This window comes from Tetrao urogallus (genome assembly GCF_951394365.1).
Source record: "Tetrao urogallus genome assembly, chromosome: 3".
In the NCBI taxonomy this organism is placed as follows: Eukaryota; Metazoa; Chordata; class Aves; order Galliformes; family Phasianidae; genus Tetrao; species Tetrao urogallus.
The window spans coordinates 84,030,100-84,054,099 of record NC_136815.1 but is presented as its reverse complement, the minus strand read 5'-3'; the positions used below and the strand labels follow the sequence as shown (position 1 = coordinate 84,054,099).

General features: G+C 41.8%; 1 protein-coding gene across 4 annotated transcripts in view; it reads right to left on the bottom strand.

Annotated features, from left to right (window-relative positions):
• PHACTR1 (phosphatase and actin regulator 1) overlaps nucleotides 1–21,365 on the bottom strand; it is a gene marked incomplete at both ends in the record, with an annotated part of 284,448 nt that extends 263,083 nt beyond the window's left edge. For 2 of the 4 annotated variants that reach the window (XM_079533808.1, XM_079533809.1), the window contains 3 exons: nucleotides 9,404–9,550; nucleotides 10,624–10,770; nucleotides 21,305–21,365. In XM_079533808.1, the coding sequence (XP_079389934.1) occupies nucleotides 9,404–9,550; nucleotides 10,624–10,770; nucleotides 21,305–21,365 (355 nt within the window). The remainder of the gene's footprint in view (nucleotides 1–9,403; nucleotides 9,551–10,623; nucleotides 10,771–21,304) is intronic. The other 2 variants (XM_079533810.1, XM_079533811.1) reach the window with 1 other exon arrangement.
• Nucleotides 21,366–24,000: the final 2,635 nt, after the last annotated feature.

Below are 24,000 nucleotides of genomic sequence, written 5' to 3'. Positions count from 1 at the left end.
TTCAGCTCCCTCTCAGCATTAAGCACTGCTACTTAATATTGCAGTTGGCTACAGGTACAGAAACATAACCTGAAACACCTCTAAGGAGGAAGCAGCTAACACAGCCTCTGACCTGTCTTCCTGTGACTGACGTGGGTAATTCCAAGAGCAAATACCTCGCTGCTCCAGAGCGATCCTTCCACTGCCCTCTATAAGCCTTTTACACTGGTGGCAGATGGTCCCCGTGCCCTCCTGAGGCTGCTGACACATATCTATAGGTACATGTGGGGCCGCTTTGGGGGCACCTGCTAAGAACATGCTTCTGCTGCCTCAGACAGCATTAACTGGCAGCAGCTAAGTTTAGCCTTGCCAATTCTTACTGACATCCCATGCCCTCTTTCACCTTAATCTTGGTGACTCTTTCCCCTTGTTTCCTACTATTATGCCATAAAACATGTTAACAAAAAGCTATATTCCATCTACGTAATGATATTTCCCGACCAAACAGTTCTGTTGCTCTCCCTTTGGGTCTCCTTAGCACTGTCAGAGCTGTTAGATGCACTGCTTCCAGAGGGAAAAGCTTTCAAGGTCTGACCCCAAGGTTATTAACTGATGCCTATGTTGTTTTCTGTTTAAAAAAAATAGGCATCATTAATAAATTAATTTGTTCCTAAAAATATCATTTGTAGCAACCTTATCAAATTCATTCTACAGAATGGTTTGTTCATCAGAGCTTTGTGATAAGACTGAATTACAATTCAGTCCTTCCTAATTTCTTTTTTTGCCTCTCAATCATATGTGACTATTTTGCAGGTTATTTTTAATCCCATCTCATTTTTATATTATTTTTGAAACGTTCCAAGATTCTGCCACGCTTCCACACAGAGAAAATTAAAACAGTCAATTGTTTTCTACTTATTTTTAGCCCTTTCAACCTACTACATAATTGTGATAACTCTGAAACAAGCTATAAAAGTTTTCTGAAAAGTTAATCACTTCAGTGATCTACAAAGAGCCTTTACGTGTAGCGTAAGCCATAAGAAATAGGTGCTGATGAGACAGTGATAAGACAAATTAAATTCTTCACGACTGCCTGAACACACCACATTTCTTTAATCAGCGACTACTTACAAGCAGCTTAATTCAGTTTATTTGTAGCTCTTCATGTCAGTATTTTCAATAAGCCCCCTTTGTCTACAATGAACCAAAGAGCACTCACAAAGCAGAGAGCAGGAACAATTGCTCTAAGGAATTACTGACTTGCCAATAATCAGGGAAGCACCTTATAGATTATATGGCTCTTTATCAGAGATCCTAAGAACACAGAGTGACCGCTTAAAGCCCAATGCAGATATGGCAACTCAGCACAGACTTCAAGAAACTGCAGACTCACATGATGCTGCTGCCAGCCCATGCAGCCCTGACAAACACACACAAATGAAAAAGATGGCAGAGAAATAGGGGACGCAGAAGCTGAGGGCATGACATGGGACCTCTTCACAAGGGGTCAGTAGAGCACAGAGCATGCAACAAAGCCTTCATACTCACATACTTTCAAACCTGAAACGGAGCACGTGGAAAGCTATTCTTATGTCCATCAGACATCCCACCACTCCTAACACACTCCTAACACATCTTTTTTCTTTTTTTTCCCCAAGACAGAAAGGACATACAGGCAGACAAGAGTCACACTGAAACAGATCCTGCCCAGTGAGGGGCATGAAGCTTGCAACAGGCACTTGCTATTTCCAACACTCTTGTAAAGAAGTAGATTTAGCCTTGATGAAAATTTCTCTTCCACTTCAATAATATATCAGCTATTTAATTTGCTTATAAACTATTAAGCAGATATATGTCTGTCCAAGTACTGTTAGCACTAATCATAAAAATCATATTGCGCTATAAATTATGCATGGATATTCTGGTTAGCTGAAACGTGCTGCAGTCATTACCCATCATAGCTAAAATGGCATGTGTCCATACGGTATGGCAACATGAAAACACTTGTCAGATACTTCCCATCCCTTATGTACTTCATAACCAGCATGAAACCACAGACAGTCTGGAGCGTTGAAGAAACACTCACGTTATCTTCCAATTTTGCTTCCCTATTTTCTTGCTGTATTTGCTACTCAATAAAATTTGTCTTTGGGCATCACCTTCATTTTGTTTCTTACAGGTTAAATTTAAGTAACAAGGAATGAAAGTTCTCATGACACCATTTTACAAAGCCTGCAGTAATGGCAGTAATTACCTTCTTTCGAATATTCAATAACATCAATTCTATAATCAATTCTATAACGACACCTAGGGAAGACAGCCACGTAGGGCCTCAGCAAATCAATATAAAATAAGACCATCAAAGCACTCTAAGCAAAATCAATAGAATTGCAGGGTTATAAATGGTGAACTACAAACAGTTTTATCTTAAAAACATTCTGAGTGAAGAGAAAAATTTGAGATGGCCTTATTAACAAGTTGTATTACCATGTAAAACAAACTAATATAATTAAAATGTTGCAACGGACACTTTTTGCACCTTAGGAGATGCACCATTCCAACTGTTCACCAGCAAGAAAGAACAAACGCAGACAAGTACAATATTCCACACTCATACCATGGTCCGAAGCACAAGAAGCAACTGTTAGTAACGTAGGATTTCATTAGCATTGAAACTTCATATTATCTGAAAGCAGTTCAGGACATTCTCTCTGCACCAATGACTTCTGCCATACTGCAAAATCTTAGAAACTTTAACACGAATTCTGATGGCATTATTACTTACACGTCTAGCTGTGAGCATTACTGTCAGTAGTCCCAATGAAACCAATTAGTTGACTCAGAGTAATTAAGCATTAGAGCTAATTATACCTGTTACTGGGAATTAGGCCTTTTCTTTTCACTAGATTGTAATGCTAATATTTCAGAGTTAGGATTGCTGGTTCTGACAATTATATCTAAAGTTTCAGAAAACGTGTTTTCCTTAAAGTCCTAACTCCACTACGAAAACTACATCTCCTGATGAAATGAGAAAGAATAAAAGATTTTGCAGTCTCTCATCTTGCAGGAACAAACTAGACTACATTAACCCAACAACTTTATCAAGCAAAAGGCGATTATAAAGTGAATGTCTTACTCCAGTGAGTCCTATGATACTGATTTTCAAGAACTGGGTTACCAACACAGCACTACAGCAGCCTTACAATCGTATCTAATGCTGACAGTTGTTAAATGCATCAGATCTGCATATCTTGCCCCAGAAGAAAACCTGCACCTTCCTTCTATCTCCTGTCACAATTATTCCACAGCTGTGTCAGTGCTGGAGACTGCCAGTGTTGACTGCCTCCAAAGCCAAGTACAAGAGTGAAGAAGCTCAGTTGTAGTTATGATCTCTCAAAACAGAACATTTGCCTGACACATACAGCACTGATCCTGAGGCATTTTCAGCAACTTCATCTAGTCCTGGAAAGGGACGTCTGTCTCAAATGGCTTATTCTTGTTGTATGATGCGTGGAGTGTGTCTTAAAGCCTTGCTTTCACTGGTGTGCACTCTTTCTGGATTCGGCAAAATAAGGGATGGGTACAGATTTGGTCTCTAGTTGTGCTGCAACATAAGCAGCTTGGAGGCTAATGGTCATAATTCAATCAAAACAAAGTGCAGATGTGAATTTCGGTAACATAAAGCCTGATTACAGAACAGACCAGCTGTTCAAACCCTTTCATACAGGTATTCAGAAATGCTTTGTCAAAAATCAGTGAAACAACTTCATAAGTACAAGAGAATCTCCATGACAATAATCTGAGGGAGTGATTAGAACAGAGAAAGAAGGTGGAATTTTTCCAAGCATGCATTTTTACTAATCTTTCTCCAGAGAGAAATAAAACATCCCCCACACATTACAAAGCCTACTACTGCATATATCTTCCCTGTTCTCCTGAGCCCAATCTTTCCTATCTGAAATCATAAGCCCACCATAATTTGGAAGTATTTTTAAAAACACAAATATACACTTCACATTACCCCTTAAATTCCTAATCCCATAAATTCAAAGTAGCCTAAGATCCTAGTTATTCCAATCATTAGACCACACAGAATACTTTATTATAGGTAGACACAAACATACACTGGATAAACAGAAACAAAAAAACACAACTCAAAAAACTTTTAACATGACTAGAGAGACAACTGTGTTAGTGTACTAAATCATACATGAGGGTGACCAGAGGCAAACTGAGAAACAGATTTTTTAAGTAAAATGTTGAGTTTTAGGGGAAAAAAAAAAAAAAGAAAACAGAAATAGATGGGATGGAGATTCCTGTAGAAAATTGAGCTAAGTCACTTAATTTTGTTTTCACTTTCTTAGACTTTACCCATCTCAGTGAGCTCTATAAATGTTTAATACAACACAACCTGCTCCTTGCTCACTGAAGAAAAATGTACTGTATTACAGATAAATCAACAGATGAGGCTAAGATGCATGACATTATCATTCTATTAGAAAGGAAAATTGTGCATTATTTTGCCCTCTGAAAAGTACTCAGTACAGCTCTAAAGCTATACGATGGAATGAATGTAGCAGTACAAATAATAACAGTGAGACAGCCTACCACAAAGGCTGTAAGAAGCACTACAGCCCCAGAAGACTGCCAAAAGTGCCAGGACGGTAGAAATGCAAGAAATTTTTATTTGAACTTTGTGCCCAGCTCAGACTGGGGAATTTCTTGTGTCTGAAACCCTCAACCGCTCTCTCAGGTTCTTTGTGTTCAGGCTCTCTCACACCAGCCACGCATCACAGGAACAACCAACTACGAACATTTCCCAGCTCACTAACATTAGTCTTAGCCATTCCGCTGTTTCTGCCAGGATCCACCTCCTCCTTTACACCCTATGAATTAATTCTCCTTGCAGCAGCACTAACACAGGCTGATGTTGCTGTTTGGAGTTGTTTTTTTCCCCCAAAATGAGTTAATTGTCACAGCTTTAAACAGCATTGAGCTTGCTTGCCTTTCTAGATGCAAGAATCTTTCTTCCCTTTGCATGGCAAAACTGTGCAGAGCTACTCAGTCCCTTTCCTCTCAGCTTTGCTTTCCCAGAACACATCCCAGGAGAATGTGTGACTCCATACAAAGAGATGAAACCGAGTTTTTATCACTGAAGGGAAGCAGAGACATTTATTTCTACAGTCTGCTCAGATCCCTGGCTGAAATCTATAAATGACTTGGATTACTTGAGGATCCAGACATTGGGTGAGATCTCCGAGAGACTTCAGTGCACCTGAAATGTTTGCCGTGCCTCAGGACGGACTGAGCCCGTAGGCTCTGGAGCTAGCACTGCCTGCAAGACCTCCGCTAGCCTGTTCTTTCAGTACCTTACTCCCTGCTCCCTTGTACAAATCCCAACCCCTGCATCCCTCTGACCTTGGGTTTCCATTCAGTTGCATCACTGGCCCATGCTTTTGAGTCTAAGGTGGGGAGATGTTAAAATTCAAGAGCTCCCCTCTCCTTGTTGTACAACATGTTCCTTCTTAAGGAACCCTCTTGGCTGACCCCTTGTACAGCTACTGCAGTCATTCTTCCCTTATACCATCACCAAGGCACACTGGCTTTCTTTCTCCCCAAGTTTACATTCCCAGTTAAATTCTAAGCAGACAACCAACCTTGTTTAAGTGAAGACTGACACTTGGTGACCTCCCTGAATTATCTTGGGAAGACAGATAAGGTAAAGATGGCTTCTTGCTCCCTTAACAAGAAATCTCTCTCTAAAATCAGCACTGCAATGGATTGCAGTACAAATCTTACTTTTCAGCCAGGAAAAAAGCATCTGTCTGTATACAGAAGAAAACTTAGTCAGATCCACTCAAGGTAGCACTGTCCCCTGCAGCCCACAGGTACGATATAAAGGGGATGGCAGAAGCAAAACACACATATTGAATCATTTAGTGAGAGTTGTAAGTGGTCTACTTCCTTATCACTCACTCTCTCTGCTAATTTATAAAACTTGAAAGTTGCCTACCATGCACTGCCACTGTAAACCTAGAATATTTCTCAACAAGAGGAATAGAAATAGGTCAAAGCCTCTAAAAACACATTAGCTACTCAGATGCAACAGTCTCAGGAGAGAGATGATGCCATTGAACAGTTGTCACAGATGGAGGCTCAAGTTTTCAGAAGCAATTTGGGATTAGCTTATAGGTGCCTGGATAAGAAGGTTAGAAAGAAAAATTGAAAATTGATGTTAGGAAGATGTGGCATAAAAGCCAGAGCTTCACGTTAAGAGATGGAGCCATGCCAGACTGCTAAACAAAATAAAGAAAACAAAAGATGGCCACTCAAAAGCAAGAGAGCATTTCACGTTCCTCTACTGTGGCAATGGAGGAAGTCTTTCAGAAAATTAAAAAAATTATTTTTGAATGTGGACTGATTCATTATCAAATATGGAAAAAGAATTTGTATCTGTCTATATTTTTATTATGTTATGCAGCCACATTAATTTTGGCAGAAGAGGTAATCTAAATCCTTTGGGAAACATTATCCTCTTGATATGAGCACATAACTCAGATTAATAGGATTTGCATATGTATAGTAGTAAGGAAAATAACACTGAGTTTGGAAAACAGCTTTGTATTTTAAACGGATTGGGAAGACCAGCAAAAATATATACTGGGGACAAATAATTGAACAGCATTTTTAACTCATGCTAGGTGATAATTGCGAGTTAATTGAGCAATATTTAGAAATGAACAAAATAAGCTAGGATATTTTGGACAATCAAAACAAAACTGTAAATACGTTCTGAAGAGAAGGGCAGGCAAAATTTGCATTGCTAATCAGTTTTTTTGTACAGTGCCGACCAAATCTATGCTTTCCCCAAATTGACTCTGTATGCAATCTCTCAGTTGTTCAACAATATAGATAACAACAGTAATGGTATAATTATAACTTGCAGCAGAAGTAGATAAAAACCTGCTAGTTCTTAACCAGTGGTTTTAATTAAGAGTGGAGAAGGGTAATATTCACTTATTCTGCTAATGTTTCATTAATAAAGGGAGATTTTAAGTTCCAATATAGGAAAGCAGCTGCATACTGCATTCCAGCCCTGACCATGTCCTGAAAGAAGACAATGACTGGACAATGCGACCCGATGTGTAGCAGCTGTAGGAAAAATAATACCTCTGTAAGCAGTGGTTGAGCAGCAGCCACAGATATGGAATGCATTACGTGGAAAACAAGTGATCAGCACATAAGGCAGAGGTTATTTCCTGTGCCCCACGTGTCACGTTACTTTCGTTCAGACTGAGAACAAAGCATCGCTTCCTTTCCACTCTCTTCCCCTGCACAAGCACGGGAGCACACGTAGTTGGGTGCGCACCGCCAGGTAACCCACGGGAGAGCGGACACGGCGGGCGCCGCCTCCTCCCCGCCGCGGAGCCGCTTCAGCACCGCGGGCGGCGGTCAGCTCCCAGACACGTGTTCCGCCGCGGCCGCAAAGAACCCGGAGAGAGCTCCAGGACGGCCCGGAGTCAGGCTGCCACCCCACATCCAAACCTACATCGTGCAGCAAGATCACGCGAAAGTGGCTCAACAAGATGCCCAGCAGCTGTTTCCTTGGGATACAGAGTCCTTGCATTCAGGGTGCGCGGCTCGCGCTCTCTGCAGAACCAGGGGAGTAAATCCAAAAGCTCAGAAATGAAGTGGGCACCGCTGGCACGTTTTGCTTACTTTGGCTCACTCGCTCAATCCGGTTGCTAAGCAAATTTTTTTTTTTCTTTAAGCTATAAACTACTCACTGCCAGATGGATTAATGAAAACGCACGCTTGCACTGCTTAGCACACTTTTCATATGTATTTCTTGATAAACCAACACTACTTTTAATAATTTCTTTTAAATGAATTCCACCTCTTAAAGTGAAGATGCAAATTCAAGTGAGGAGAGGAAAGCAGAGGAACAGAAAGAAGCTAAAAGTAATCATCACATTTTCCAGTGGATTACAGAAAAGAGGCACCTAGGGACTTGACAGCCCTTGGGGACTTGTAGTAAAGACAGCACGCCTGGCTCAGCATAGAGATGTGAGGCACCAGGTGACCTGAAGGAGTCTTGCTCTTAACTGGTTTATCTATTTATAACTACATGACATAGTATTATTACCCGTGACAGCGCAAACCAACACAGGAGTATTTCAGCAGTCCAATAAACACATGCAGCCTCGCACAATTTACACCTTACACACAGCATTGCTCTTTGTGTTTTCAATCCTCGTTCCCTTGACCTAAGACCTGGTTTCTGACACTGTACTCCAGTCTGTGCCCTGAAATGTCACCAACTTACCACAGCTTGGTCTGTCTTTAACAAGTCACCATCAGAGAGAAATAATGACCCGCTGCACAACGCAGCCAACTGTTCTGCCAATGGTACAACCAAACCACACATTACCCATTACCAAGGGTGTAATTACAACAAGGATGACAGGAGGGGGAGGGGAATCCCCTCCATCACCCAATGGAGGAGAAAACACATCTCTTTTCTGTCATCTCCAACTTTCAGCCAGCCAAAAGGGGGAGGAGGCACAGGGAGCCTGCAGCATGGAAAGAAGCAACACCATGGTGGCTCTTTGCCCCTTTTAAGGAGCTGACAGGCTGAGCTGAAAGAGGGAGCTGCACCAAAGCACACCTCACAGGGAGGCTGTTCCATCTACTGCTGGGACACAAGACGGCAGCAGGACTTCCCAATCCTCCCTCACACCCTGACAAAAAGGGGAAGTTCAGTGCAGTACAGAAAGCCAACAGAAAGTACTTTCTTTTTTCTTTGTGTTGGAGAACAAATCAGTTCGGGTGCAGTTTACTGTTGACACAGCCCATAAGGGATGAAAAGGTCGGAGGAGGGAAACAGTAGGGCCTAGCACCTGGGACAAGAACCGTGTGCGAAACGAGTTGGTGGGACAGCCGAAACCCAAGGTGCTCCGAGGTGGCTGTGGAAGGGGCAGAGGTAGTGGAGCAAGAGGCTGAGCAGGGAGGCTAGTTCTAAAGCATACAAGTAGGGAAGCGGGAAGGAGGAAGCGAATTTGGGGAGCCAGAGGTAGACCAGCAAGCGGTGGAGCGCGCACAACTCGAGACCGACGAAAAACAACGGCGAGACAATGGCAGATTTCAGGAGAGCAGGTGGGCAAGGCGGGGACGGCCGCTCCGGCACTTCGCGGGGCCAACCCCACCATGAGGGGACAGCGGGGCCGCGTGGGAGCCGAGGGGCGGGCGGGCCGGGCAGCACGCGGGCAGCGGGCCGGGGGCCAAACGCAGGCCCCGGGGGACCGGGGGAGGCCGGGCTGCAGCCGGCCGGCCCCGAAGGTGCGAAGCAGGGCCCGGCGGCGGCCCCGGGGTGCTCGGCTGAACCCCGCTCCCCGTCCCCAGCCCTCACCGGGCCGTCTCTCACCTGCCTCGAGGTTGAAGGAGATGCGGGCCTCGGCGAGGTACGGAGTGTCGCTTTTGGAGCGGACGCGGCGGATGGGTCTGCGGTCGATATCCTCTTCGGATGATGCCGCCATTAATGTGGGCACGGTGAGCAACGTGGCCCGGCGAGCTGGCGAGGGCGAGCGGCGGAACGGCGCGGGGCGGCCGGGCAGAGGAAGGGGCGGCGGGGGCGGGCGGGAGGGACGGAGGGAAAGAGGCGGGGGGGGGGATGGGGGGGGAGGGGAGGCGAGGACGGGGAAGGGAGAGAGGGAAAGGGAGAAAGGAGCGGAGGGAGGGAGAGAGGGAAAACCCGTCAAGGATCCGCGGACGGGAGCGCCGGCCCTGCCCGCTGCCCCTCCCGCCCCGGGGCGCCCGGCGCCGCCCGCCCCGCCCGGCAGAGGGCACGGCTGAGGGCACGGCTGAGGCGGCCCTCGGAGGCCCCCGCTTCTGCCACTTGCCCCCGCCTCCCACGACCCGGGCCAGGTGCCCCCAGAGCGGGGCTGCGGCCTGCCCCGGGCTCCCCGAGCCGCTCTGGGGATGGGGATGAGGTAAACCGCGGCCACGCGTTTAGAAGGGCCAACGACGGGAGCCTGTGGCCAGCACCTGTGTGTTCGAGTCGCTTTGGCACGTGTTGGGGAGATTCGATTGATTAACGAGAAGGTGGTCACTTAAGGTCGTTAATTTGGCACCGTCTCAGAGTCTTTTGCTCTGGTCAAGCTCAGCACCAAAGGAACACCAGCAGGTGCCCAGTGACTGCAGGCAGCCATGGAGTTTTGGGGATGCCTTTCTTGCTCATTCCTGCAGGTTCAACGCTTAGTTCTTTTGCCTATTAAACCTGCAGAGGTTTTGGAGCACGCTGGATGTTCTTTCTGTGGTTGTAATGTCAGCTTAAGCCAAAGTTTGCCGTTAGGACTTAATGTCTTTGTAAAAGTTTACAAGAACTTTTAGGTTTCTTGGTGACTGCAGTGGATAAGGTGTAAATATATCGTGTTTGCAAACCTATTCGGTTTGCTCTGGTGTTACTGCCTTGCCCCAGCAAACAGGGACAAAATCACTGGTCAGCACTTGCAATAAGATTCTTAAAAGGATCCATATTCATAAATACGTAGGGGCATGCAGCAGAACAGATGTGACATCCCAGGATCTCTGGTGAACCACCATGCAACTGGTGAGCAAGGGGGTACTTATTTAAGGTGCTCTTACCTGTGTCAAGGTTGAAGCAAATTCTAGCTTCTTCTAAGTATGGAGTGTCACTCTTAGAGCGGAGTCTTCTGATGGGTCTCCGGTCTATGTCTTCCTCAGAAGATGCTGACATCAGGGTGGGCACAGTGAGCAGAGTTGCCCGACGAGCTGATAAGAAAGAATGAATGAAGAGGAGAATAGCAGGAAAAATGGAAATGGGGACAAAGAATGGGAGGGGGGGAAAAAAAAGAGAAGAAAAGAGAAATAAAATTGTTCAATGGAAATTAGAATCTGCAGCATGTAGTAGATGAGGGTGTGAAGTCCCTGTCTCACGTGCTGCAGAACTTAAGGGCTGATTCAAATGATGCCAAGATGAGGAAAGATTGCAGCTGACTGGACCTCAAAGACACAGCTAATAACTCTGTTTCTGACACACACTGCCTGTTCACAGTTACTAATTTGGCCACTTAAACCATTCTTCACAACTTGTCCATAGCTGCAGTGCCTCCTTCTCTGAATATTGTTTTTCAGACAGTGATGCCTAAGTAAGGAGGATTGCCAAGTGTTCACTTAGTTTGCAGGACTTGGTGGATTCTGTGCCCTGGAGTGCGTGACATGATTCATATAAAAACTGATCCCAAATTCAGTTTCTTGGTGTCTTAATTTGTGCGCTCAAATTGACAGCGAGTTTTTGTTCTTAATCACTCCGTGTCTTAGTGTCTTAATTGTGAAATGTGGAATCATCAGTTTTTTTAATGAGGGATTTTCTGAAAATATAAATTCATTAATGTTTGTAAAGTATTCATGTACTTTGGTGAAACAACAGTGAAAAGCCCATAAGGAAATGAATATTTCTATCTTCTGTATGGGCTTTAAATTGCTTGTTGCCATGCCTTAAGGGAGGAGAAAGCAAAATATTTAACATTAGTTCATTATGTGAGTACTGCCCACTGATGAAGCAAGTGTAGGATAGTAAAAAAATTACTGCTTTATCATACAATTCGAAATTGAACCATAACACGTATGGATTAGAAAACTGAATTAATGTTGCAGAGGCAACCTTCATTCTGGCATTGCATAAGTATTCAGCACTTGACCTTACAGCCTTAATGATGTCCCTCTAATGTCGGTGTTTTTAATGTAAAATGTAATTATGAGTGTCTGTTGAGCGCATTTGGTGTCGTGCCTATAAATTACAAATCACAAACAGAAGAGCCCCTATAAATATATCCACCTCGGCTCTGTGAGTAGATAGGGGTTATCACAAATGCTAGATTGGATCTGTCTGATCACTGAAAGCGTGAGTGCCATGCACAAGTACTTTGCCAGTATGCTGTTTTTCCCTTTACCTCATACGGAGCTGGGAAGAGAATTTCTGCTTGAAACCCCTTCCTTGCCTTTCATGTGGGATTATTAACATTACTGTGGGACTCTGCAAGAGATTGCTCTCTCTTCAATAAGAAGGTGCGAAAAAAATCTAGGGCTTGAGAGTTTCACACCCTCAAATGCTGTCCTTTTATTATGACTTCAAGGTAGGCTTCAGAGGGTTTGATTCTGGTCTGCCATGCACACACACATGCTCTCAAATCACACCTGGCATACCACTGTGCCCTGCCCTTGTCTAAAGCCTGGGTATTTCTTGCTGTTTGGCCATCGCCTTTTTCAAGCCCATATCTCAGGGCTTTTGTAAGCTACTGCACTAATAATGAGCTAATAATGAGCTCTATTTTCCTGCTGGGGATGGAGAGCTGATGGTGACTAAGTGCAAACTCTGCAGCCTGGTAACTGTGATTCTTTCTTTAATGTTTTTTTTTCTTTTTCTTTTTGAGAGTTCCAAATAATACCTGTCAATTAGAAGCCTTCTGATGCCTAAAACCTGACTTAGGTGCTAGGAATGATAGCATGTAATTAGTGTGATTTAACAAAAGCTGTCATGCTCTATTTTCCAATTTGCAGAGTTACATAGTTTACCAAACATGCAAATCTGTGCTGCTGGATGTAGTAGTTATTTCTGCTCTAACTTATCTGTTTTCTGGTTTTAAATAGATTCCTTTCAAGTTTTTGATCCTTTCTAACACAACATTTGAATCTGAAGTAAAAGCAAAGGGCAAGAGTTGAAATTGATTTAATGGGGCCAGCTATTTAGATTAAGCTAAAGTAAACACTGCTACTAGACTGTAAACTATTACTCAGTTGTAACAGGGGTGTACAGTAATGAAGATAAAAGAGAATGGAAAAATTCTGCAAGGGAGAATTTTGTCTATGGCATCATCAAATTTACACTTAAGGAAGATTTATCAGTATATGAAGTCAGAATTGTAAAAACCATCTCATAAAAGAACCATGTAAAAAAAAATAGTCATTCAAACCTGGCGTGCTTTAGCTATAGTTAAAGTGAGAGAAAAGGCATCCATGCATTTCAGGGGTGAATGGATGACAGCACAGGAGACCATTTAGAAAAAAAACCCCACCAAATACCAAATTACATACACATTTCTTGTAAACAGAAGATAAGAATGGACTTTCCTATAGTCATTTATAAGTCATTTTTATTTTGGAGGTCAAAATATTCGGGTCTAGCATGTATTCATTTTGATTAGAGGTAGGTGGATGCAGGAAAACGTTTCCTGGATTGATCGTTACATATTATTTTAGCAACCATGATTATCTCCCATTTATGCATATCACCAACGGGAGTTTTCAAGAATGACTTGAAATTTTAAATAAGCACACGGACATTTTAGAGGGAATTAATTTGGAGTAAATATTTTTGCAACAGAAGCCTAAGATTGATTCTTACCCAATCACAGAAGTGGGAGACATGGTTGAAGACATTCAAATATCCATTCAGTGGCACTGAATACGCGTGTTTGTCATGAGTACAGCTGTGCATGCTCTTTTCCTTACTGTAATTCATTGCACTCCATATTATGGAAATGACTTGCCATATATTTTTTGGTAAAGCTGACAACATTTCTCCCATGTGACCACAAGTCCATTGCCTACAATCAGCCAGTGTCTCTAGCTTCAGATACCGTCCACAAATGAGCTCAGTGTCTTTAGGGTGTCACCCTACAGGAGAATTAGGAACTATCCCCTTGAAGGTCTTGGAGTATGGGAATGATGTTCTGATAACTGTTGAGGGGCCATTTTATACTGCAAATGGATTTGAGACCAGCATCCAGAAGCTCCTTTAAAATAATTCTACCTTGACGCGGAACACAGAGCAGTCATTTTGGCTAAATTCTTTTGTTCTGCTTGAATTGTTCCTGATATGACAGGAATCAGCACATTTTGCCAGCATCATGTCTGATATTTGTTAGAAAGGGAACAAAAACGGTTTCTTATGGAGGAAAAACACTTAAGAAATTGAGTAACATATGTAATGACATGCTAGAATTGATTATATATCATCTCATATTTGTTTTTTTGACAATACTGCATGTTACTGAAATGTGACACAAGTATGTGTTAGGAAGAGGGGAATGAGAAATGCATGAAGGATTATAGTGCAATTTCAGAGGCATTTGAAACATGTGATTTCAATTTGTGTCGTTACATTGAGAGGAGGTCCTATTTTTGAGAACTGAAATCACTGAAAACACGAGGGATGGTTTGCAAAGAAGTTTTGTGTTTTCCATTTTTTCCCATGAAAATAAATTTTCACATACTTTAATGTAAATATAAGTATTAGCATTAATATTTTTTTGCCAAAAGTCTAGCTTTATGTCTTGGAGAGCTATAATAATTGATTTTTTAAAGACTCACTTCTTTAGAAAAGCTTTCAGAGGTGAAATCGTTCTCCTAAAATGAGTCAAAGAAAATGTGAAATATTCATCTAGATTTCCCCATCCACTTTTGCCAATTAACTTTGACTGAAATCTTAGCATATCTTAGTGGTGACTCAAATACTCCGGTCATTTTTGGTTTAAGTGTCTTTATCTACAGAGTCTAATTTGCATCACTAATTCTTGCCTGTGAATTGCAAACAAAATCCTTAATTTTGATCCCACTACAAGTGAAGTGCTAAAACGTTTCTGCTGGAGATGTCTAGACTGAAATGGAAAGGACAATGTTTCTGATGTGTGTAATCACAGATGACATGGAAATAACTGTAAGGGGATTTTGATTTTACGACAGCAATCCTTAAGATGTTCTGGAGGAAAAAACTCATTTTTTAGGGCAAATTTTGACCACATTTGGAGAATACCTTTGAAACCATTTTAATTGCAGTGCTGCTGTTGCGAACAGTAGGAGTCTTTCTTGCTAGTTATTTTCATTAGACAAGGGTGTGAGCATCTTATTTCATTTCCTGTATTCTGCCTGGCACCCTCTCCTCTTTCAGTTTTCCTCCTTTTGTGGAAAGGGCTCACCATAGTATCACACATAGATAATGCAGACAGACATGTGATTTTGGCTAGATGAACTGAAATCGTTAGTTCACGTCGGTTTTGATGCATCTCGAATATGATGCATCTGTGCTAGAAAAAATACTAGACTGTGAAAATTCTTCTTTAAAGACAGTCAAACAATGGGTCCAAATGAATGTTTACCAGAAAATCTTGTGGGCTGATTTAGTGCCACTTCACTTTTGACTTGTTTTAAATTTAAGTGGTAAAGAAGAACTTTTAAAGTATTGGAGATGTGAAATGGGGTATGACTGTCAGGAAAGGAAAACAGTAGAACCTGTGTGCAAGCACTGGAGAGGACATGACTTGTTATTTATGAAGAATGATGTATAGGCTCATGTCTCCCAGGTAAACACAGAAGTACGTACATATGGATTGCTGCATCTCTCTAAATGAAGCTAATGAGATCTTTGACATCAGTCTGATGGACACTGATAACCTGAAAGTTCTTAGATTCACAGTTGCAAGCAGTAGTACATAGCGCAAAAAGGCATCCAATCTGTGCACGAGTGTGTTATGCTGGCTTGTGATGTTTGGGTAAATGTTTCTATAGCTAACTAGCATTTTTTTGTACATTTTAGAGGAAATGTGCTTTTACTTCTGCCTTTGCATCCAGAGACATAGGCTTTAGAATATCTGTATTAAAAAAAAAAATTGAGAAGGGTAGGGAAGAGTAAGGTAATGAAGGGGAAAGGGAAGGGGAAGGGGAACGCGAAGGGGAAGGTGAAGGGGAAGGGAAGCATTGGGAAAGGAGAGGAAGGGAAGGGAAACAGCTAGATGATTATGAAACGGGGCAAGCAAATGTTTTGTTATTTTAAATTATTTTTTAATAGAACAAAATACATTTAGCATTCAGAAACAAACTTTTTCAACTGTGAGGAATGCAGAAGTTTTCTAAAATTTTCTGCTGCATTCTAGTTCTATTTAGATATGCCATTGAGAATTAGAAGATTCTTATTTCTTCTAACTTTAGTTTGGCTGACTGGATATTGAAATAAATAGCCACAAAGAAGTTGAAGTGTAGTTACTACAACACACGGTGAGCTATGTTAATAGAATTGATGAGGCTAATCTACCTGACTGCAAGACCATGGTGCTCAGTTACCAGTTCCTAACTTCTAACTAATGTCAGAAGATGTGGGAAGGGGAAAAAACATTTAAGAAGGATGAGGGAGAGGCAGATGTTGATTGTTTACTTCCTGGAATTTAAAGGCATGGGAATTGATTACATCAGCAATGTTCATTTGCCATTAATAATTTGCCGTCATTAATCTCATTATTCTGAGAACAAATAACATCACGTTAATAAGACCTGAAAAATGTCATAATTCTAAAGAGATATTGATCTTTACAATGGGTAATAAAAATAAATTGATAGGTGGAGTGTCCAAATGCTACTTTTCACAACAAACATCTGCAGTGGAATCAATGTGGGCTAGGATTTGGAGATAGTGCAGCAATACTTTTGAGAAGTACTGGCCATCGTTTAATATGCAAAAGCAGGAGGGAAGCAGCGCCAAGTAGTCAACAGTGATTAAAGTCAAATGTCAAGAATGAGTCAGCGCTGTATGAATTAAAATAAGTGAGCAAAAGTGAAGCACGGGGAAATAAATAAACTGTGGCAACAGAGTTGGAGCGGGGAATGTAGGATTAAAACTTGAACTGGGAGTATTTTATTAAACTTTGAAAAACAGTAAAGTAGTATTTCCTTGAAGCAATCTCTTGAGTAATCATTCCCTACGTGTCTGTACCATCCAATGCATATGTTATCTGGCTGTCCTATTCTCTGTTATCCTCTTGCCCAATATACTATGTTGTTCCTTATTTCCATATTATTCTACTTTGCATTTTTTAAATTACTCCTCATATTCATCAAGTAGCTTGCAGGAATGTTGCAACCAGTTTGAGCATATCTCATGTGAGTGGATCTATAAATAATTTATAGATACAAAGATAGTTTAAGATAAGCCTTCAAGAGAGTTTTGTTCAGTTACTGAAGTATGCACAGTGTATCTGCCAAATGGACCGGCAAACAACTTCGACATGTGTAGGAGCATCCTGGAAACGTTCAATCAATTTTAAGTGCACTTAATCTTAAGTTTCGTGCCCCCTGCTGGGTAAAAGGAGATAAGGCTGGAAAAGTGGACGTGCAGGTCTGGGAGAAATTAGAAATTACTTTATGATTGAGTTAAATGTTGCCTGAGAGCAGAGAGGAACAGAGAATCGGTCTGTAGAGAAGAGGTGGACTCACAGCCCAGAACAGCATCCTGACCACGATGTCCAGCCTGTCCTTTTGGGTTGTGCTGTGTGGCTTCATTACAACTTGACATATTCTAGGGAAGTTGCTCCCTTTCCAGAATTGGGTGTTTTCTTGCCTGTTAACATGGGATCTCTCCATGCAAACAAATACCGCCAGCATATTTGTCTTGAGTTCACTGCTTAGGCTTCTTAAATTGGTGCAGAGCATTAGTCGTGATTTATATTATCCTATGGAAGATGTCTATGATTAGGTGAACCCTGCTTTCAAAATGATTGCTGCTCTCTGCTGACACCTGCCAGGTAACTAGTTAGGTGTCCATACCTTCACTGAGAATGCCTAAGGGGCAAGTGAGCGGAATCCTGCTCCAGGCAGTGATAGATTTGTATTTAGAACACACTGACATTCTGAAGTGACCAGTATTTTCAAAAGGAAAAATATTTTTCAAATATTAAAGCCCAGTTCATATTTACATTTCAGATTTTGACTTTTCTACAGAAAGGTGTTAGATACAGGACCACAGTCCCTCTTCTCTCGCTTCTGACTTGCAGATGCGTCACCAGGCATTACGCAGTTGGCAAGGACACCCCATCTCCTAGATCCCAACATACGGTCACAGAAGAGACAGTCAGGATATTTCTGGCTGGTATCTGAAGGCTACAGCCAGCTGGCTTCATTTACCAAGTTTTCTAAATCTAGACAATCTTTGCTGCCAGATCCAGCTTTTGTGACTTTTCCATCTCTCCTGCTTTCACTTTCTGCGGAGGAAATGGGGAGCAGCTGTTTGAGCAGCACATGCGCCCAAATGGCCAATATCCACTGTTCTTCACTCAGCCCACAGGAGGGAGGTGATGGCTTCTGCTGCAGAAGGAGAGGATGGGAGAGGAGGCAGCTGATAAGGTAACACCTCTCTCCTCCTACCCTACAGCAGCAAAGGCAGCTCTGCAGCTTTCTACAGGGGTAGAAACAGCCTGTGGGTGTTAGTGCAGGCAGCATGGGATAGAGAACCAGCTAGCTGCTGGTGCCAAGACCCTGGTTCTGTCCCTTTGCTAAGGTCAGAGAATCCTGCACTCAACTACAGAAGACCTGAGGTCAGCTGGGATGTGGTATAATCTGCTAGCAGTGCTGTCACAGCTCCTTGAGTTCCTTCCAAACATCTTGCAGCCCTATTCCTTCCCTTCTCTCCCACTCACAAGGAGTGGGTACAGTTGAGAATGAGTGCTTTCCAGCTGCTATTTGTAACACTGTCATGTCATTAATGTGAAAACATTGCAAAGGAGGTTTTGTTCTTGATCTGGAGGATCAAAGGATTAAAAGGCAGAAGTCTCCCAATCTCACAGGAAGAGTAAGTGGGTCATGAACCCCTATTATATGATATATGAACAGAGTAAATTGTAACGCAATAACTGTAATAATAACTACAGTAATAACACATATAATGCATTTTGATAGTTTTTAATTAAATAGTAGAACGCTGTAGTCTTCTTTCACTCAATTCTAGCATAACAAGGTTTTAATGCACATATATAAGCTCTTTGATAGCATGATTTGCTAATGACATCGTGTTATTATATTAACATCAGTTTCTTATGATACCATTAGGTAGATCTGGTGACAATGCTTTCTTGAAGATATTTCAGTTCCAATCTAGCAACTTGAGCTAAGCTATTTATGTTGGATGGGTGCCTCACAAACAGTGTGGTTTTGGGTGTGTGTTGTTTTTTTTTCTTCTGAAAGTTTAAGCTAACACAGCTTAACTGTTTCTCAGAAGGCGGATAAAGAATGAGATAGGTTCCTTTTGCCCATGTTTGGAGAAATCATTCCATTCTCTCATATAGAAATGCCTATGCTGTAGAAAACAAAATTTGGCACGAGGTACAAGATGCCAGGAGTTGTGAGAGCAGTACAGGCAGCACCAACTGCACAGTGGGAGAGGGTTGAGTTCTTTATTGTGCACGGGGGGTAAAATAGCTCAGAGGAATGAGATTATATCAATACTTTTGGGGCTTAGGGAGGTGATAAAGGTGCCTTCTGTAGGAAGCATTTCAGATGAAGCTTTTCCAGAGGATTATCATTTGGCTCATTGAAGCCATCTCTGTCTCCTCATGCTTGGTGCAAAACCTCAGACAGTGAACGCCTCCTGAAGCTGGGGAAAATGCATTAATAGCAGCAGAGATGAAAAGTTCAATGGGACTGAGCGTAAGTGCAGTTTGGCTCTTGTATCAATGAGCTCTTCCCACTTACAGAGGTGATGAGGATTTGGGAGCCTCTGTACCACACTGTGATACACAAGGGAAACATGTCATTGTTACTGGTGGCTTTGAAAAAAGGTTCACATGCAGATGGACAGAAAGTCCACAGTTCTCAGTGCTGGTTTCTGTTTGTTTTGTCCAAAGGGTAGAAGCCCTCGTGACAGATCTAAATGTCAAACCCCAGCTGATGACCTGTGTATCATACAGATCGTACACGATGCATTTCTGCATAATGGATTCTTCTCTCTTTGTGTTTTAAAGGGCAAAATAACTGCATTAAAACAAGGAATCAACCAGGTACTAAGTTGAACATTTCAGTGTCAACAATATAATTTCTCCAAATATGGGTAAAATAACATTTTTTTCCTTGTCTTCTTGGAAATATTTACAGTAAATGTTACCTGTGTAACTTTTACTAGCTACCTTGTGCATATTAATGCAAGTATTCCATTGCACAAATATATTACCTCTTCCACAGTCCTCTCTGTACCTTGCAGTGCACAGGAAGTGTGCTGTCGATAAAGTAGTACAGTTTATAAAGCATTAAAATGCACATTTCTGATTCTGTGTTTCTATGGAATAGAGAAGAGATCTGTTCCCATAGGGATATCAAAGAACCTATTCTAACACTGCTTCTATAGCAATGCTCAGGCATCCATTGCTTTTTTGAGATGGAGAAAAAAATGAACAAAATTAGTCATTATGCTCAGCTGGTTTTAACCTGACTTTGAAGAGCTTAGCATTTGCTTCTGCTGTTGTTCAATTTGGGAGGCAGTATTGTGACAAGAAGGGGTTTCTGGCAATGTTACTTTGTGATGTACAGATGAAAATGCATTACAGTGACCGGGGCAGCAGCTGGGCAATGCAGCACCTCAGTTGAGCCAAAGGTTAAGTGCTGCCTGACCTTGATGTGTCCTGGGATGGTGGCATTCCCCTGGTGGGTTCAGCTCTGGGAGGATGGCCTCCAGAGGGAAGGCCAAATTCTGGTGTCTGAGCTTTGAATGGGAGTAGCAACTGATGAAATTAATGGCAGAAAAAAACTACTGAACCACGATTTTGGAGAACGGTATGTAAAAAGAAAAAGGCTTGCCACATTTTTCTGCCATTTTGTACAATGCTTTAAGGAATAAAAAACCCTCCTCTTTGAAACTGCAAGTTTTCTCCAAAAATAGAACTGACGAGGAAAATGTGAACTGACTTTACCAAAAATATCATCTGTGTCGTGAATAGTTCTCAGCTATCTTAAAGCAAACAAGTCTGATTACTCCTTTGCTCTCTTGCTGTTCAGGTGAGGCCAGTATTTCACCGGGAAGGATGCAGACCACCCTGAGTGTGCTGCTTAGATACCACACATTGAAATGCCTCAGAGCTTTCCCAAGTCAGTTGTAGCTTCAGAACAGAACTATACCAGGCAACGTACCAAGCCATCCCAATAGCACTGAGAAGCGAGAAAGGAGGGGAAGGACACCACAGTGTAGCAGTGTGCAGTTCCCTGCTCCCTCCAGCTTGTCCAGTCTGATTCTGCAGCCCCAGCCTGGATCTCATCTGTTCCTTTTGCCCCCACTGTACACCAAGCAGCTTTCCTAGCTTTTCCTTATCCTCTGACGGGGCAGATCAGCCTAATCATTACTCTTCTTGTAGTCACCTTTACACCCTGTGTATTTTGAAGACTTTCTGCTTTCGTACATTTCAGTAGCTCAGTCACAAGGGCTGGCCATTGCGTGGCACTGTACACCCTGTATGGTTAAAATAGTAATTGTTGAGATACTGCTAGAGTCTCTTACCTTGGGCTCCTTGACTGTAAAACATTCTCTGAGCAGACTCGACATCCAAAAAGTAGTCCATTTTGAAGGAACTTAATGTGTGTGTGCAACGCTCTGGTATGATCAATCAGATTCCTGGGAAAGCAACACAGATGTCAGACAGAAGAAAGTTGTTGAGTTTCTTGGTGGGAAAAAAACAAACAAAACAACAGCATAGGCAGTCATTAAAGGATGTAGTTTGGCATATTAGAGTCAAAACATTTTCAAATCGCTATTCATAGAGCTCCACAAGTATCCTTTGCTATTTTAGGATATTTGGTTTAAACCTTTGTCTAAAGACATAAGAGAAAATCGCTGCTACAGTAATATTACCTTTTTAGTGCAATCACCTTTATGCCAGCCACATTCTCAATTTCTTTCAGTACATACTTAAGTTCCTCTGCCTGTTATATTTGCACTTAAAAAAGAGATCAGAAATCCTCGGGGGTGCCCAGGTCACTCAGTGCCAAGGGCAGCAGCAATGCTGGGACCGCTGAGCAGTCGCTGTAACAGGCTACACTGGTGCTGCATACGGCTAAATACAGCACTAGAAAAGAAATGAACAGAAGAATGAACAGAAACCAACCTTTCCTTTTTTATCCCCTCTCACTGACCAGAAAGAAGTAGCAGCAAAATACTGCACCAGTAGTTTTAAAAGCAGTGATAAGAGTGACAATTAAGACATGGTAGGATACTCCCAGGACAGTTTCTTAGTCAATATTTATATTTTTGGAATCCTTCTGAACTTTGGATCTGTCTAGACCACAGGTTACATCTGCGTGTCCAAGACACCTCTGCCAGCACAGTTCCTGGGATTATGCACCTTAACCTGACCCATGCTACCTCTTTCATTTTCATCTGTTCTCAGCAACTCACATAGAAATCCAAGGTTTGCAGAAAAGGCACAATCTGATCTGCCTTCCACACCTCGGTTAGTTACAGCACAATCATAAACATGCAAACAGCTCTGCACGACGTTTACTTTAAGACAGACAGACAAAAATACCTCCAGTTCTTTCCCATACAAACCTAACAGAAAGATTTGGGCAGAGAGACTTGCGACCCTTGCTTCAAGCAATTCCTTTAATTACGTTGGCAAAAATCAGGAAACCGGGGTTCCAAAGCTTTTTCTGTTTTCTTCAATTCAGCTTTCATCAACATGCAGTCCTTTCTGAAATTCAGAAGCCTACCTTGGCAAGGAAACTTTTAAAATTCCTCAGCAATTAACTTGACTGTAGCACTCCCAATCCAGAAGCTATACTTACTGCAAAATATCAAGAGCTGCCCGGCAGTCACGTAAGCTCCAGTAGTTTCAAGGAAGGTTTCTTTGATCTTACTAAATGTCCCCAGTGTAAGCAAACAATTTTGATTGTTTGATTGGAACTCTGATGAATAATGCATAACGTCAACTGGACTTCCTTTATCAGATAAAAATGGCCAGGAGATGTTGTTACTTAGCAACAGGAGGTGACACTATGATCATCTTCTCCACTCCCCCTCACCCTTCATACTGAAAAATTAAGCCCCTGGTTTCGATTTGATAAAAACTTTCCCAAGAAAAAAAAATCTTCTTCAAGTTTCCTGAAGAATTTGGCTTTTTTCACTCCGATCTTCCTCACTGCAGCTCGTATTCTGAGGTATTTTTAAGTGTTTCATAATGATTAACCATAGGATTGTGTTCTGTGTAGAAATTTGCTTCCAGTAAGTGAAATGCCTACTTTCTTCATTTACCATAAGGGTAATGAGACTGTTAAATATTTTGCTATGAATATAATATAAATCATGTCTTAGAAAGCTTCAGTTCTTATCTGGTACTGCTTACTGGACAAGGCATACAGAAAAAAGCAACACACAAAACATGCCAGTAATATTATGAAATATATAAATTATCCAGAAACCTTTTCCATACCAGAATTCCTACTTTTAAGTGATTCATTCATTCTTGAAGATGCTGTAATACTTGAGACAAGCATTATCTAGGAATCATTGCATTTCTGCATGAGATACAGCCTTGTACAAAAACACACGGTGAAGCTTTTTGCAGAAAGTATGCATTGATCAAAAGCAGAAGCACTGTGAAGGATTTTGAAAATAAATAAATAAAATCACATGCAGGAGATAAGTACTTACCAGTGTTACTGACCTCTTTCCATCCCACTGTCATGGAATAAGACTGAACAAATGCAACCCAGTCTGTGAGCCAGAATGAACAGCTTCTAATTTTCACTTCAACCTCGAAATCAGGAGTACTGAATACAGAAAGGTGACGGATCTGCTGTTTTATATTATGATGAAGTGAAAGCTCTTAGCACAGATCTGAGTAGAACTGCTTTTTTTTATACTACATTAGCCTGCTAATTTGAGGAAAGTGAAAGGCTTTGTTTTACTGTCTTTTATCTGTTCTCTTTGCTACCCCCACAATTTCATTTGCATTTAAAATTATTCTTATGTCTCCAATGCACTCCAAAGTGTGGAGCATTTTCTAATCGTGATGAATGTTCAGTGTGGTTTTTGTGCAATTCCACTTTTATTCTGAGCCAGAAACATGGTGAGTAATTATAATTGCCAGCTATTTTCTAGAATGAAATACAGAGTGGTTGTCTGATGCAGTTTCTGATTTTTCCTCCATTTAGCAGTACATTGCAACAAACTACTCAGTCAAAGCATCAGTAAAAACA